The following is a 17,271-nucleotide window of genomic DNA, read 5'->3' on the forward strand; positions in this document are numbered from 1 at the left end:
GAAAGAAAAATCGTTAAAAGACGATAATGTACCAAATGGTACAATTAAGTTAATTTAAGCCTCGAACTAGATCAAATAGAGAATTTAAAATGAGATTAAGAATATTAAAGTTCCAGAATGGTTTAATATGGTGATTTTGAGTTTGAGAATCAATTTGGAGTCAAATCGAAATTTTCACTGTCTAGGGGCAAAATGGTCATTTGCCACCTAGGGACACAATGGGAATTTTTAGAAAAGATTTTTTTGGCCCCATTTGACTTATTGGAGTATAATTTGAGGGTTTGGCAGTGAAAAAGTTTAATTTCGGTGATTTCTAGAGTGTAGGGGCAAAATCGTAATTTTACCACTTACAGATAAAATTTAAGATTTTGAGAGAATTTAGATCAAATTTGATAAATTGGAGAATGTTATGACTATAAGGGATGAAAAATATGTCTATGGGCAAATTTTCAATTTTTGGGGCAAAAATGTAATTTTTGACTTTTACAGGGGCAAAAGTGTAAATTTCAAAAAATTACTCCACGAAGACTCTGGATAAGTCTGAGAATTTTATCTAAGCTATGGATATATGGGACAAGAGTATGGTGAAAATTTGGAAACAAATGGATGGCTAGAATTTAAGGAATTAATAAAACATTAAAAAATAAAATAAAATAATATTATATTATTTTAGCCTTTAAAAAGGTAAAAATTTCAGAATTCTCATCTTCTTCAGCCGTCCAAACCAGGAGAGAAAAGAGGGAAAAGAAATAAGAACCCTACTTGAAAAAATTTGGAGAAAATCAAGAGAAATCAAGAAATCAAGCATTAAAAAGGTAAATTTCATTGATTTTTCTTGTGATTTTCACTACCCATGCATTTTTTCTCATTTCCATGCAAAATTAGAAAGTGGGTATGGACACCCATGCTGGCCAAACCTCCATGGATGAGTTTTGAGCTTGAGTTTTGGTTTATTTTAATTGAATTAAGTGATTTTAGTTAGGTTATATTGAAATATAGCAAAAATAAGTTAGAGATATAATTTTCTCCCATTGAAACCCATTATGCCAAATTTTCTAGGGGAATATTGGCTGCTGATCTTGATATTTATTTGAGGAATTATGATGAATAATGATGAATTATGAGCCTAGAAAAATAATGAGAATTTTCGAAGCAAAAATACGAATTTTTACCCACTAGGGGTATTTTTGTAATTTGCTGTCGAGACTGATAATTTGCACCACACTGAGGGACATTAAGTCAATTTGGGTGCAATTGAGGTATAGAAACTGAAAAAATTAATTTGGAGTTTAAACGGATGCGTATATCGATTTATCGGGTAAAAGACCGAAATAGACTAACACCGCGTTTAGGTAAAAATTTAGACATTTTTGCATTCCATATCAAGCATTAATAGTCTAAATTAATTTAATTTCAATTTAGTACCAATGTGGTGAATTTCTCGATTTTGTACTATGTCAAGGTGGTGAGTCCTTCGATAAAGGCAAGGGAATTGCACCCGAGGACCAGTAGTCTGAGTATTTCGAAAATCCCAACTCTAGACACGGTGAGTAACCTTACCATCATTTTAATTATCTAAAGTATATTTTTATTCGATTTTGATGAATTTTATGAAAATGAGTTCAAATGGTAAATTTTTATATTTTGTAAACAAAATGAGTTTAAATGAAAATATTATATAAATTGTCTTGAAACGAAATAACAATTTTGAAAATAGAGTAATTGGAGACCACTGATATGTTGTAAATTTAAAATTGAATTAATGGCTTATGTTATTGTATTGGCATGACTGGCTGGGCTGTGTTTTTTATGAATTGTATGAATTGCTTTATTTTACCCTTGCAGGCTGGGTAGTAATATATTAGCCCTGTCATGCTGTCAAATTTATTGTATGGTGGGTTTGACCTACTGCAGTGGGCTGGGTTCTGTGGACTAGCCTATTAGAGGGGCACGAAATCCTGTTATATTTTTACCTCGATTGGAAAGGCGAGTAAGGTAACTCCCGAGGTATAACTTTTAGAGTTCACTTCACGCAAAACCACCACGTGAAGGGGAACTCGGCCAACGCCAATGAACGACTATATTTTCAAAATAAAAACATGACTTTCTAATAGCCTTGGCAGACTCAGTTGGGATAGCCCTCGGCCAAGGTATCCCAGATAACTGAGTATGATAAAAATTTTTGGCATGAGCCAAACTTTTTAAGAAATTCATAAGTCATACTGATTACTTGCTTTAAATAAATTGATTTCATTTGATTGAAATAAGTTGAAAGATGATAAATTACAGTTTGATGAAATGTTTTAATAGTCTCCTTTTACTCGACTTTAGATATTTTGAGTGATGTTTGTTTATTCACTGGGATTTTATAATCTTACCACTCTCCTTTCCACCCATTTCAAGTTCACAATAGATTGTAGATAACTGATATCGGCGAGGATTACAATTGAACTTGCCACATCCAAAAACTGTAGGTTCATTTCTTTTGATATTTTTGGTCATTCGTGGGCCCACGTGTCACTGTAAATTAAATTCTATACTTTGGTTATCTGCATTACGGTATGTAGGAATTTATTTTGGTTTTACGCTGTAAAAATTATTTATGCAGTGTTCTTAAATTATTGTTTTATGTGAAAATTAAATATTTTATTTAATATTTTTATTTTATTCTATCAATCATAATTCCATTTTAAACGAATGTTTTAGACATCCAAAATTATTTTTGATTATGAAATATGTGTTTTCCACTTACATACTATATTTTTAACTGATTTGGAGATTTTTGGAATAAATGACCAAAATACCCTTGTGAGACGAAAATTATTATTTTATTTGTTTAAGTTGGAAACAGTTTAAAATCTTTTAGAATGTGGTATTTGACAACAGTTACCCACAGGGGAAATGAGAAGCTGATATTAAAGCCTTGCGGGGTTCCGGTTGACATTCCGGGTAATGAATGTCGATTGAGATGTCGCGGCGATTGTCACGGGCTCGATGGGAGTTCCGGGTCGTGACAAAAACTTTAAAAAATTAGGAGTCGCCACCAATCTTTTTTACTAGGTGCGATTGGCCATCTAATGACTCAATTCTAATCGATGAAGCCTTAAATTAATTTTAAGCCCACCGAAAAGAACCTTAAACTGGTCTACATTTTTTCGAGACCTAGGTTCGGGAGTACGGTTACGTCCGGGGAAGGATTAGCACCCTCGGAATACCCGTTCCATGAACGGTACCATTTTTAGATCATCCTATTAAGCTTTATTTTTTTAAGTTCATTTTATTTCCTTAGCTATAACTTGCTTATTATATCTCCAATTTTATCTCATATTTAACCTAAAATGGAATGCAAATGTGAGGAAAGATGAGATGCATGGCGTGAGATAAAAATCTCGGATGAATAACCTTTTATTAAGGACGTTCTCCCGAATCCGCCGATCATACTAGTGGGATTTTGGGTGTTCTCTCACCTAGGGAATTATCCGAGAAACTCGCATTCGCAAATTCAACGAATAATTCCCATCATCGGGGTTATCGTATATTTTTCTTTAAAAAATAATATTTTCGTGAATAATGAACCTAATACGAGCAAAAGCCTATTATTAAAGATGTTTCTCGAGCCCTCCCATCATATTGGTGGGACCCGGGGATACCTTTTCATCTAGAAAACTTTTCGAGGAATACCCGCCTTTGCAAGATCTCGGGAAGATCCCATTATCGGGCCTTAAACTCGGAAACAAAAATATTTATATGCAATGATATGCATGATGCAATATATATATATGCTATGCTAATGCAATTATCTATTTTTTTGTCATTTATTATTATTTAATTATTATTTTCATTTTATTTTTTTATTATCATATTTTCTATTTTATTTCTTATTATTATTTTTTCGTACTTTACATTTTTTATTCTAAGTTATTATATTTTCCTTTTATAATTAGATAAATTGTTTATAATTCCATGTTATTTTAGTGAACAAAATTTTATTTTTCTTTTACATAACATTTTATTAATCTATAGTTTATACCATTAGATACTTAATGATTAATTTTAAATTAGCTATTGTTTTGGATTTTTTCCTTATTTTTTTATTTATTTTTTCTATTTATTTAATGTCATGCATATTGCATTTTCACAAATTAATTATTTACTATATATTTGGATTATTATTATTATTTTTATCATTTTTTTATCTATTGTTATTTATTTATTATTTTTATTGAGTAATTTTTTGTATAGTCAAATTCTTTATTTATTAAAAATTTCGGGATCTTGAAATCGAGGCCCTCCCATCATAGTGGTGGAGCCTTGATTCGGATTCCAAACCTAGGGAATATGGGTCCGGGATTGCAACTTCTCGCGTCCCGAACGATTATCCCATCATCGGTTCATAGTACTTATAGTTAATGTCATGGAATATTATTATCATTTTCCCCTTTTTTATCATTATTTTTTTATATTTTTAATATACATTTGTAATAAATATTTTCCTAAACATAAGTTCTTTGTAAAACTAAACATTTACTAAAATATTATATATATATATATATTATTTTTTATTCTTTTCTTATTTATTTTTTTATTTTTTTACGCTTTATTATTTCCATATTCTCATATCTGTATAAATTTTCTAGTTTAAAATATCATCTAAAAATTCATAACATTACACTATAATAATTAATTAATTCTGCCTAATATTCCTAAAAACATATAAAATGGGCCTACCTAAAACACAAACATATCCATAAAAAGGTTAAAATTTTTACCTGATTGGGCTAAACTGGCCCAAATGACCAAACCACTTCAGCCAACCCGTCACTGGAAGCCCGTGGATCTGCTCCAAGGCCTACTGTCCACCTGTTGCCCAAAACGACGTCGTTTAATGCTTCTAACCCTAAGTATTTAAACTCTTTTCCCTCCCTTCTTTCTTCATTTTTTCCCTCTTATTTCTCTCTCTAAAACCCAAACTCTCTCCCTTTTCTCTACCAAACAGTCGGCCACCCCACAATGGGACTCTCTTTGCCGCTCTCTTCCTACCGTCGGTTGCTACCCTGCGTCGGACCTCCCTCCGTCGGTCGAATCTTTTCTTTCTCTCTCACTATCGTTCCAATTTCTCTCTTCTCCCTCTCTAAATTTTCTTTTCCTCGATACCGACGATTCACCTCCGATTCAGGTTTCCCAAAAGCCGAATCTGGCTTCCCCAATGCCGGATCTGACTTCTACAGTTGGCGACACCCCAACCGACTACCCTTCGGCTTCCCTTTTGGGTGTCGATCGGTCTTTGACCCTTTCTCTCTCTTCGACACCGATCAGGCCAACCCAAAGACCCAAATCTCTCTCTCTAGTTTACTCCCCAACCGGCGGCGCAACCCATTCTCACTGCACACATTTTGTTTTTGTATTTTTGGGTATTGTTTGGTATTTTTTTATTTTTTTGTGGATTGTTTCTGGCTGCTAAAGAACTAGGATTTTTGCAGGTTACTAGGGTTCTTTAAGGTTACCGATTGCCGCTCCTTTATACTCGATTTTTGGCTCCTGTAGGGGTGTCTTCCCACTACTTTGCCAGATGCGAGTTTTCGCGTTTGACAGAGAGAAGATGGTGCTTGGCAGGGTGTGTCTGCACCCTGCCAATCGTACCCTTATCTCTCTTCTATTTTTTTATTTCATTTATTTCATTTTCATTTTCATTTTCTTTATTTGTTATTTATTTTCGTTTATAAAATTTTATTATAAATTTTTTTTAGTGTCTACAAAAATGACAGTCAATTTCTATGTGTTTTGTCCTTTCATGGAAAACTAGATTCTTGCTGATGTAGATTGAGGATTGATTATCACAATGAAGTCTCACTACTTTGCTGTGATCAATTCCAAAGTCTTCTAATAAGCCTTTTATCCAAATGATTTCACAGCATGTGGATGCCATAACTCTATACTCTGCCTCGGTGGAACTTTGAGCTACCACTTGCTGTTTCTTGGACTTCCAGCTCACTAAAGACTCTCTAATGAATATGCAGTAGCCTGTGATGGATTTTTCGGTGTTAGGACAACCTGCCTAGTCACTATCACAGTATGCTGAAATCTTCAAGGTTGAGTCTGCTCCCATTAGAATTCCTTGACCAAGTGCTCCTTTCAAGTACTTCAATACTTTGTATGCTGCCATGTAATGATCATGTGCTGGTTTATCCATGAATTGAGCTAAAGTTTGCGTTGCAAATGAAATGTTAGGTCTTGTGAATGTTAAATAGAGAAGCTTTCCAACGAGCTGTCTGTACCTTGTGGGGTCTATTATCTCTTCTTCTTGGCTTGCTTTAGTCAACTTGGTATTGTAATCAATAGGAGTTGATGCAGGCTTAGCCCCAAGCAGACCATACTCTTCTAACAGGTCAAGAGTATATTTTCTCTGGTAAACTGAAATACCCTGTGGTGATCGGGCCACTTCAAGTCCTAGGAAGTATTTCACAGTTCCCAAGTCCTTGAGCTTGAATTATGAACTTAGATAATTCCTTACAGCTGCAGCAGTTTGAGCAGAAGTGCTTTCAATTAATATGTTATCAACATAAGTCAACAATGCTATGAACTCACCATCATTTGTGTTCATGGTGAAAAGTGAATAATCTGAAATTGATTGCTTGATACCATACCGGATGATAGAAGATGTAAGCTTAGTGTTCCATTGTCTAGATGCTTGCTTCAACCCATATAAGGATTTGTGCAGTCTGCACACTAACTTTGAACCTTCAAGATACTCCCCTTGAACTACATAACCCTCAAGAAGATCCATATACACTTCTTCATCTAAGTCTCCATGTAGAAAAGTATTGTTTACATCCAACTGTGACAATAACCAGTTGTTTGTTGCTGCCAAAGCAAGAAAAATTCTAACTGTTGACTGTTTGGCCACTAGACTGAAGGTTTCTTGGTAATCAAAACCAGTTACCTGACTGTAGCCTTTGGCAACAAGTCTTGCTTTGAATCTTTCCACTTCTCCCTTAGCATTTAGCTTAGTTTTGTATACCCACTTGCAACCAACAGAATGGTAATTAACTGGTAACGATACATGCTCCAAGTATCATTGTCTTCTAGAGCTCGCAATTCAGCTGCCATTGCATGTCTCCAATGTGAATGTGTCACAGCTTGATGGTAAGTTTTGTGCTCTTGAATACTTGTCAATGAAATGGTAAAGGCCTTGTGAGTAGGTGATAAATTGTGATGAGAAACAAATTTGGCTATGGGATGTGAAGTAACAGCACTTGCATGTGATGGTAGATCAACTTGGTATGCTTCCAGGTACTTTGGTAGGTTTCTAGTTCTTGTACTTTTCCTGATTGGTTGATTTGGATCAATGTCATAATTTGCTTCTGTTGGACTAGTACTGTCTGCAGTAGGCAGACTATCAATAGAAGGTGAATTACATGATATCTTATTGAATTGTAATGTGGTAGGCTGTTTAAATGATGGTGAGGATATATCAGGATGTGGTTCAGCTTGATGTTGGTCATGGGATTGGAAATTTGTGCAATCAGGATCAGTAATATTAAAAGGAGTGGCATGCATACTAGCTGTTTGATTAAATGTAAATTCTTGTCTGGTATGTTTTGAACATTTAAATGGAAAGACATCTTCATGGAAAACAATATCCCTGGATACCAGGACCCTTTGTGCTTCAAGATCATATACCTTGTACCCTTTAACATGATTAGGATATCCTATAAAGATACATCTACTAGCCCTGCTGTCAAATTTCTTTCTATGCTGTGTTTGTGTGGATACAAAATACAAACAACCAAATACCTTGAAGTGATCAAATGAAGGAAGTTTGTTGAATAACATCTCATACGGTGACTTATTTGAAAGGACTCTAGTTGGTACCCTATTTATAATGTGAGTAGCTGTTAAGACTACCTCACCCCAAAAATTTAATGGAACACTAGACTGATGCACTAAAGCTCTAGCTATAATTGGAATGTGTTGATGTTTTTTCTCCACAACACCATTTGGCTGTGGTGTACCAGTGCAGGATAGCTGATGTACAATACCGGTTTCATTGTAAAAATGAATGAGTTTAAACTCTTAACCATTTTCTGTTTTTAGACATTTTATAAAACTGTTAAACTGTTTTTCAACCAAGTTATTGAAAGCAAGTATGATGATTCCAACATCAGATTTGTTTTTCATTAGATACACCCATGTAAAACGTGTGAAATCATCCACAATAGTCAAAAAATACTTGTGACCATTAAGAGTTGAAACTTCATATGGACCCCATATGTCCATATGTACCAACTCAAAAGCTGTTTTTGTGCTTTGAGTGTGAATTGGAAATAACAGCTTCTTCTGCTTTGCTGAAGGATAGATTTCACACAACAAATCATTTGAACAATTAATCTCTGGAAAATTTTTGTGCAATACATTAATCCTTTCTATTGGGGCATGTCCCAACCTGAAATGCCATAAATCAAAGTCCTTGTATTTTGACTTGAAGGAATCAACAAAAGAAACAAATGAATTCTTAACAAGATTTTTGAAAGAGAATTGGGACAAATCCTGTTCAACTTGACTATCCTGCATCAAGTACAGCCCTGAAGATGCTCTAGCTACCCCAGTCACTGTCCATGATTGAAGGTCCTGGATAATACAATATGCATCAGTGAAAAGGAGATATGTTTTTCTTGACTTGGTTAATTCTCCTACTGATATCAAATTGAAGCTGAAACTAAGAACACATAATACATTTTTAAGCACTAACAGAGGGGTTACTCTAACAGTTCCTATGTGAGAAACAGGTGCCTTCTCATTATTTGGTAATCGAACAAAGCAATCAATAACTAGTTCAGCTGAGACAAATTTGTTTAAAGAATGACAGATATGGTCAGTAGCACCAGAGTCCACGATCTAGGTATTTTGTTTAAGTATGAGATTATTAATGTGTCTAAAATCATATGGCATGTTATTTTGAGAATTGAAACAGTGATGATTTAAGATAGTGCTTGTAAAGATTGAGTTGACCAAGGATGGTTTGTTTTGGTGACTGTTTTGTGAAGAAGCCTTACCATCAGAACATGTGATGCCATTCTCATTTAAGAGTTCAATTAGCTTGCTAACTTGCTGTTTGATGACTGATATTTGGGACATAGTTCCATTTCCAGTTGAATTTTCTTCCTGTTCTGGTTGTACCACTGCAGATTCATCTTCATACATACTGGTAACATTGTTTGCTACAAACTTCCCTTTCTTGGAGTTTGTCTTGGACTTGGTAAACTTAAAATCTTTAGGGAAGCCCACCAATCTGTAGCATTTCTCTTTGAGGTGTCATTTCTTCCCACAATGTGAGCAAGTCAAGTCTTTCTTAAGTCTTTTCTTTCCATCACTAGCAGTCAACATTGCTGAAGATTCTAAGGCAGGTTGGGTCTAAAATAGCAGGTTCCTTTGAGCTTCTTCTCTCAGTACAAGATTGTACACCTTGTCAAGGGACGATATAGGATCCATGAGTATAATTTGAGACCTAACAGCTGACAAAAAGTCATTCAAGCCATCAAGAAATCTGAAAACATGTCCTTTTGATATTGATCAGAGTACCTTCTGAAACATTCAGGACTGCATTTCCCACACACACAATGAGGCAAAGGCCTGTAATTTCTCAACTCTTCCCAGATACCCTTAAGTTCAATGAAATAAGAATCAACAGATCGTGTTCCTTGGGTCACATTGCCTAAGGTATATTGCAGATTGCACACTCTGCTGTCATCAAGCTGTGTAAAGCTCTGCTTCAAAGTATTTCAGATGTCCACAGTAGAATCCATGTAAAAAATGGTTGATGCTATTGGAGGTGTGATAGAGTCAAGCAACCGGCCACTATGAGATTGTTGCAACGTATCTAAGAAGGATACAAAGGATCAGTTGGTTGAGGTTTAGAGATAGTTCCATTTATGAAACCCATTTTGTTTCTGATTGAGAGAGCTAGAAGGAAGGATCTACTCCAGGTTACATAATTAGTAGTGGTGAGTTTGGGGTTGATGATGACTGACCTAGGATGGTCAGTATGATGAAGGAAGTAAGGAAATTGGGGATCTCCAATGGGTGAAGTTTGAGACATGGTCTGTGACCCTTGAAAACTTGACTCAGTTGATTCAGACATAATTTTTTTTTTTTAAAATGAAAACAGATATCAACTCACAATGGATCGAGTAAACCAAGTTGAGAAATGGCAAATGATCTGATGAGAGATTACCTTACCAGTGATAAAGAGCTACCGTTTCAAGGAATGAAGAAATTCATTTTCCAGCAACCATCGGCTTTGATACCATGTCAGACATTGTATGACGGCATGGGAATGTTGAGGAATTTTCAGATTCATTCCTTGCAGAGAAAAGTTACAAAAGGTCTGTATATTTACAGTATAGAGGAGAAAAAGACAAAATAGTATAACTAATCCTCTGTTAACTAACTTAACAAAAATTTAAAGAATCCTAATTAATTACATCTTTAATAAAACGGTGCACCTTGAAGCTTGTTCTTTCTTCCTCAGTCTTTTATTGATCCGGTGCGTTTTGCATATTATTTTTTTACTGCTTGGCTATGCACAGCAGCAGACCTCTGATGGCTAGTCATTCTGCTACCCTTATTCTTCTGCTATCTTAAGATCAATTTCAAATAATCCTCATGGTTGACAAGTACATCAATTTGTATGTTATTTTAATTATAATGAAGGCTTTGTCTGTATTTGCTATGTGCCTTTTAAAGAATTATAGATAAAATATATATCTTTTTATGCAACAAAAGGATTCATCGTTATCAAAGATCATTTTTTCATGGTGAGATCCCCTGCTTTTTCTCTATGAAACATTGTTTCTGCCAACGTTGTATATATTTTTCCCGCAAAAAAAAAAAAAAAAAAAGAACACAAAAGGGAAAAGGACCATGCAAACTCCATATCCAAAAGAAACACTAATGTTAGCTTAGTCAAGATTAAGGCTTCATTTTGAAGGAACGAGATTTGTTTTCAACAAACGCGTTTCCGTTTGTCAAAAATAGAAAAGAAACGAAACGAAACGGCAGCAGCCGCTAATTTCTTCCTTCTTTTCCTGTTGCCTAAAGAATGTTTGCATTGACAAACCCTTTCTTCTATCATTTCAAACTTGCAAAAACACAAAGGTTTGGCCTTTTGCTTTTGCACATTAACCTTTTCTCAGTTGTTTATTTGCAATGTTTCTCATACTTGTGGCTTTGGGTTGGTTTCTTTTTTTTTTTAAATTTTTTGGCTTCTGAATATGTGGGGGTTGCAAATAGTTCGTCTCTGTTCTGAATATGAATTTGAGCTTTTGGCATGTCAATTACATATGGGTTTCTCTTTGTTTGGTCATGAATGTGTTTGGTTGATGAGAAAGTTTTTTTTTTTTTTTTCTTCAAATGGTCGTGTATTGTTTTCTCTTCTTTTTTCTTTTTCATTGTAGTCAAATATATAGTTTTGATCAATATATTGGTGCAGGGAATTGCAAAATTGTTTTTTATTCTTATAGGTTATTTGCATTGTTTCAAAAAATTGCATTGAGATGATATAATTACTCTGAAACCTCCATTTTTAATTTGTCTGTCAATCCTTTGATAAGTTTATGACAAAAATGATTGGAGACATTGCTTTTCCGTAGATTATTAGTCATTGCCACCATAGGACATGGAATTACCTGGTGTATATTGTGGAGCAATTGAAGTGCAACATAAAATGTAGTAGCTGTTGTGGAAATTTGTAGCCATCACCAAAATTGAGAGCAAAGGCTTTTTAGGATTTCATGAATTTTCTTCTCGGCTGCTATGTGGTTGTACCATGCTTAATGTTGGCAAAAGAAAAAAACTTTTTATCCTTGAAATTGGTATTGCAACAATAATCTGGTTGAATAGGCTTTCCTCACCATGAATTATCCTCTAATAATCATTGCTTTACTGTGGCATGAAGGACCAACGATTTTATGGGTTGTAGTCTTGTTTTCAATCTACTGTGATATCTGGCTCTTGGCTGCATCAAGAACAATAGAAACAAAAATTGGCCTAATTGTTGTTAAAATGCCTTGAATTCAGCAGGTGTTTGAGGAAACAAATTATTTAACTAAGCACTTTGAAAATCTGAATGAACTCATATGAGGTAGAGGAGAATGGATTAATTTGTTTCATACATTCCTTTGCGAGGTTGTTGTAGTAGTGGCTCCAACTTTGCATAACTTATTTAGAAATTGTGAGTATCATAAGATCCCTGAAGACATTCTTAACTCTATTCCTTTTTCCAGGCTGAATACATTTTTCTAATTTTAGCAGGACGAGATAATATTTCTTTCTACTTTTGTCAGACAATTGTTTAACACCTTGCTTCAAGGCTGTCTGTGTCTGTGTATAGGACTGTGTAAGTGCTTCTAACAAAATCCTTTTGATCTACTGCAGGCTTGTAAGTCATAATGAAGGTAGAAGCTATAATTGATATCCCAGCTACCCCAAAGATAAATGAGATTGAAAGTGTTTCCACAAGGAGGCACTCTACTGGGAAGGTTATCATGCCAAGTGGTGGAGTAACAGCTATTTCACGTTATCTCAGAACTTCACAGGGTTCTTGCCATGACATTTGCAAATATGGAACAAGGTGTGATCTTGAAACAGAGTCAAAGAGTCGAAGGAGTTCTATGCCTAAAATTATTACAGCAAAGCGAGGTGCAGGCCAAACTATGGAAAGAACTGAAAGTAAATTGGGGGAGAGAAGGAAGAAATCAGAAGTTAGTCTTAAGCTCTCTCCTGATTTCAATATCGAGGAACCTGAATATCCTGTTGTCATTAAGAGTGCACAAAGACAAGGAGGACGCCATGTGGAAAACACTGAAACAAATTTAACAGATAGAAAGAAATCAGAAATTAATCTCAAGCCTTCTGATGATACCAACCAGAAACCAGGCTATTCTGTTGTCAGTCTTAAGCCCTCTCCTGATGATCTGGTTGACATCAAAACTATAGCAGAAGAAGGTGAAGTCCCAGATGAAGAAAATGCAGAAACTAAATTATCAAAAGGGGATAAGAAACCAGATGTTAGTCAGAAGCCTTCTCCTGATTCCAAAAGCCAGAAACCTGTTGATCCTGATTGCATTGAAAGGGAAGTATCATCATGGAGCAATAAAGAAATTGTCTCACAAAAGCAAGTGCCATTACTTCTCAGGGAAACTGATTTTGCAGTTGCACATGCAAGAGACTCAAAGCTGAAGCCCCAATCAAAGCCATATTCTCCTCTAAAACAGGCATGTTCGAGTGGCAAACAGAACCTTGAAGGCAGCAAAAGCAAGGAAACAAATGTTATGTCCATGACTTCATTAGGAGTTTCAGGTGGCAGAAATAAAGGTGAAATGACAATAAGTGAAGGAATGAGAAACTTTATGATTGGTGAGAAGAAAAATGTAGTGCCATCATCTGTTTCCTTGTCTCCCAAAAAATCCAGTACCAGTGTTTCAAGCATGAATGCCAGAAAAAAGAAGTCAAGAGGAGTTTGTCGTTCAAAGAAGCAGGAGAATTCAAAGAAAATTAAGCCTGAGAAGTCCTGCGGTAAGGATGGAATAGGGTCCAAGAACCTAACAGGAGTTTCTCATTTGACAGATCAAGAGAATGTTCAGAAATCTTATTCTAAGCAAACGAGCATTTCAGATATTCCTGAGAAGACTTTGTACATAATTGAGTCAAATCCTGAGAACAAGCCTGCAAAATCCCTTCAAAGTAGTTTTCATGTCAGTGATTTGTCCACAATGCCATCTTCATTTTCTAAGGACAAGAGCGTGAAACACACTCGAAACGGAATTCCTACAGGCCAATCTCCCCAATCATATGAGAAGAAGAACATGATATACAGGCCAAAAGGAATTCATGCCTGTGGATTGCCTCCATCCTTGTCCTTACTTCCTGGTAAGAAAGGCTTGACATCCATTCCATATGGATTGAATGTCACTCAACCATCTTTAACTTCTTCGTTGTCATTGGCATCATCCAAGTCTATCCATAGTGATGACTCATCTGAACATGATGAAGTGGCTGCAAAAAAGCAAAAAAGCAGCTCAAAAATGATGTGCAAGGGTAGACCTAAAAGGGCTTTGGTAACCACTTTAAATAATAGACATTTGCAAGGTGAAAAGCTGAATTTTCAGAGAGGAAAGGTGATTGAAGTTCCGCTTGAGGATTGCACTTCAAGGAGACTTGCATTTAAGCGAAGAATGCTCGCTGACAACAGAAATGATGATAACCAAATAGGCGAAGTTGAGGACTGTACTCCAAGGAGACTCAAGTTCAGGCAAAGAGTGCTCATTGACAACAGAAATGGTGATAACCAAAATGGTAGATGTGAGGAGTTTACTCCAAGAAGACTCAAGTTCAGGAGGAGAGCTCTTGTTGACAATGGAAATTCTGATAACCAAAATGGTAGAGGTGAGGACTATACCCCAAGGAAACTTAAGTTCAGGCCAAGAGTGCTTGGTGACAACAAAAATGGTAATATCCTAAATAGTGAATGTTACACAAGCAAGAACAAATCTGTAGGAAAAGAAGCTGATATTGGCCAGGAAGTCCAATCTGACAAAATTTCTTTGAGACACAATGATGTTAAAGAGAAGAAAAATTCAGGGATTTTGTACAACAATATGATTGAAGAGACTGCAAGTAGGCTTGTGAGGACCAAGTCGAGCAAGGTGAAGGCTTTGGTTAGTGCTTTTGAATCTGTCATCTCTCTTCTGGATACTAGTTTCTCAGAAACTAATAACATATGCGGAGTTACTGAAGGTCTTTGATTTACTGTACATACTGAAAAAAAAGGGTAAACTAAAATTTAAAGGTGATACGAAATAACTAACTTCTGAGGAAAATGCAGTATTATAATGTGAGGAAAGTTTTGAGTAATTAAGAGTTATCCTTGTGTTTTTGCCCTGTATATTAGGCCTTAAAGCAGTTTTGCTTTGTATTGCTTTTTTTTCCTGTACATCTGCTATAGAGAATGAAAACTTGCATCGGATGGTATTTAACTATGGGATAGCGAATAAACTTTACCTTCTTTGCCCTCTCTTATTTGAATTACTTAGAGTAGATGAAAGTTTGCATTGTGAATTTATAAGGTCAGATTATAGTATTTGATAAGTACTCTCCAAAAATTATGCAGCATACATTGATCCTTTAGTTGCAATGAGGAAGCATATATAGGGATGACGGATTTATTGGTACCAAAGATCTAATGGAGATTGTACATAAACAATCTGTCCTGTGTTCTCTTGACTAGACAAGGTGATTTATGGATCACTACAATCAATTTTTCTAAACTAGATATATGCAAGAATTCAAGAACATATTTCCAATGACGGCCGATAAATGTATGGTATTGTGCATCATGCATTTGAAGACAAGCTAGCTGCTGTTCTTTTCTCCTTGTTCTACTATATAGAATTGTTAAAATTATGTAAGAAATCGATTCATTGTTCTACAAATCCTTTAATATATGAGCAAGTTAATGTCATAGAGGATAGGAAGTTTTACCATTTCTCAAATTGTTCTAGAAATCCTTGTGATGGTAGTACTGTATTTTTCCATTACTGCCCGGTAAACAAGTTCCACCATCCACGCAAGAGGTGGCTCCCAATTTATCCGAGAATTTTGCTTCCTAGCTTCATCTCCGATAAGCATAAAAAGAAGTTCCACTATCAATGCTAAGGGTTAACAGTAAGCCAGTAACAGATTCAAGGTACACTCTGTCAAGAATGGCAACCTTGAAGTTAATATTAGTTTGTATGAAGTTCGGGGGAATTACAAATTGGGGCGGTGGAATTAAAATAATGGTTGATTGCTACCAAGCCCAAAAATTTTTATTAGGAAGGAAATGCCAAGGCCAAGCTGCAGAATTGGTTAAGAGGAAATTTCTTTTACTCTTTTGACCATGTTGAGAGAAATTATAGACTTTGCATATGGTTCTGTACATATAATAGAAGAAGAATGTACATTTGGTTCTGTCACTTTGTGCTGAGCCTTTTTGTTTTATTTTTATGAGAGAAATCTTCTCATATATACAAAAACAAAGTCAATTCCTTTTGCTAGCTCAAAAACTTATATTATAATCTCATAATGATACTATGACTCAGGGTTTAGAGCAATTTTTTTTAATATATTTTAAACGTGTATATATAATTTAACAAAATGTACATATATTTGGAGTCTTATGTACGTGAAGAACCCAAATTTAAAAATATTTATTAGTGTAGATATTTGATTTTAGCTATTAACTTATTTTTCCTCCAAAAATTATTTTACAGTAAATATAATACCACACATAGAGTAATGAGAGCAATCAGAACTACACTTTGGAGATAAGCCAATGCCTAAAATATCTTAACAAGATTCACTATTTAACTCTACAATCTCTTTTTGATAAGAGTTTAAACAAAGGATTATATATTTCTAACAAGCATTTAGATTTTCAAAGTTTCCTTAATTTTTAAGTTATACGGATGGACATTCAGTTTAAACTTATTGTATATTTTTCCTTGTTAAATGTGCATATATTTGAGCTTTATGTACATTGCAAACCCCAAAAGTACTTAGCAATGGAATTCTATTACTTTTTCCTTTTTCTTTTCTGGTTAGAGAAACTTTGGATGATGGGGTCAGAGAATTACGTTTGGTTTATGCTAGAGAATCGGTTGTTGAAATTTTATCAAAATCTGATAAAACATAGACATGCCATAGCCAATGATATTTGATAAAATAAATATATTTTCTTTCTAAACTACGAAAGAAGTGGATCTACAACTCACAAGCAGCAGCCCGTTGGGCTAACTTGTAAGCTAAGAGTTCGCTCCTGAATAGCCCTCAGTTCTCATGGACAAGCAGTAGAATGAACCCAGTATCTCTACTTTAAGTACGAAGCCCTCACCAGTGTTCTTCTCATTCACGTTAAGCCTAGTTCAATTCATTCCATCTTCAAACGGATTGGAGTTGGAAGAATGAGCTGGATACATCAAGCGAGGAGATAGAAATTAAATGAGGAAGGTCACTCTTATGCTAGAACTGACACCTATTCGAGGGTGTACAAAATTTTCACTGACCAGTCCCCTTATATCCAATCAGTGGCGAGGATGCTATTGGTCCTCACTCTACACTCCAGGAAATTCAACTCATAATGTGAGGTGAGCCTTTGCTCCAATACTCTATTCTTAGGCTCATTCTGTCCAATTCTGTCTAATTAAAGACAACATTGATTTGCTACATGCATTGTCA

The 17,271-nt window shown here is 35.2% G+C and overlaps 1 protein-coding gene across 1 annotated transcript; it reads left to right on the forward strand.

The window, feature by feature from the left end:
- The first annotated feature begins 10,777 nt into the window (after positions 1–10,777).
- Positions 10,778–15,075, forward strand: LOC18604774 (uncharacterized). Its single transcript, XM_007037407.3, has 2 exons — positions 10,778–11,154; positions 12,433–15,075. Exon 2 carries the CDS (start codon positions 12,447–12,449, stop codon positions 14,799–14,801), a length of 2,355 nt encoding a protein of 784 aa, XP_007037469.3. The 5' UTR covers positions 10,778–11,154; positions 12,433–12,446; the 3' UTR covers positions 14,802–15,075.
- Positions 15,076–17,271: the final 2,196 nt, after the last annotated feature.

The sequence above is a fragment of the Theobroma cacao genome, chromosome 3 (genome assembly GCF_053813885.1).
Source record: "Theobroma cacao isolate CCN51 chromosome 3, ASM5381388v1, whole genome shotgun sequence".
NCBI classification, from domain to species: domain Eukaryota; kingdom Viridiplantae; phylum Streptophyta; class Magnoliopsida; order Malvales; family Malvaceae; genus Theobroma; species Theobroma cacao.

What these genes read in the sequence shown, in the direction of transcription:
- LOC18604774 (XM_007037407.3), top strand. Translation starts at nt 12,447, where the DNA reads ATGAAGGTAGAAGCTATAATTGATATCCCAGCTACCCCAAAGATAAAT.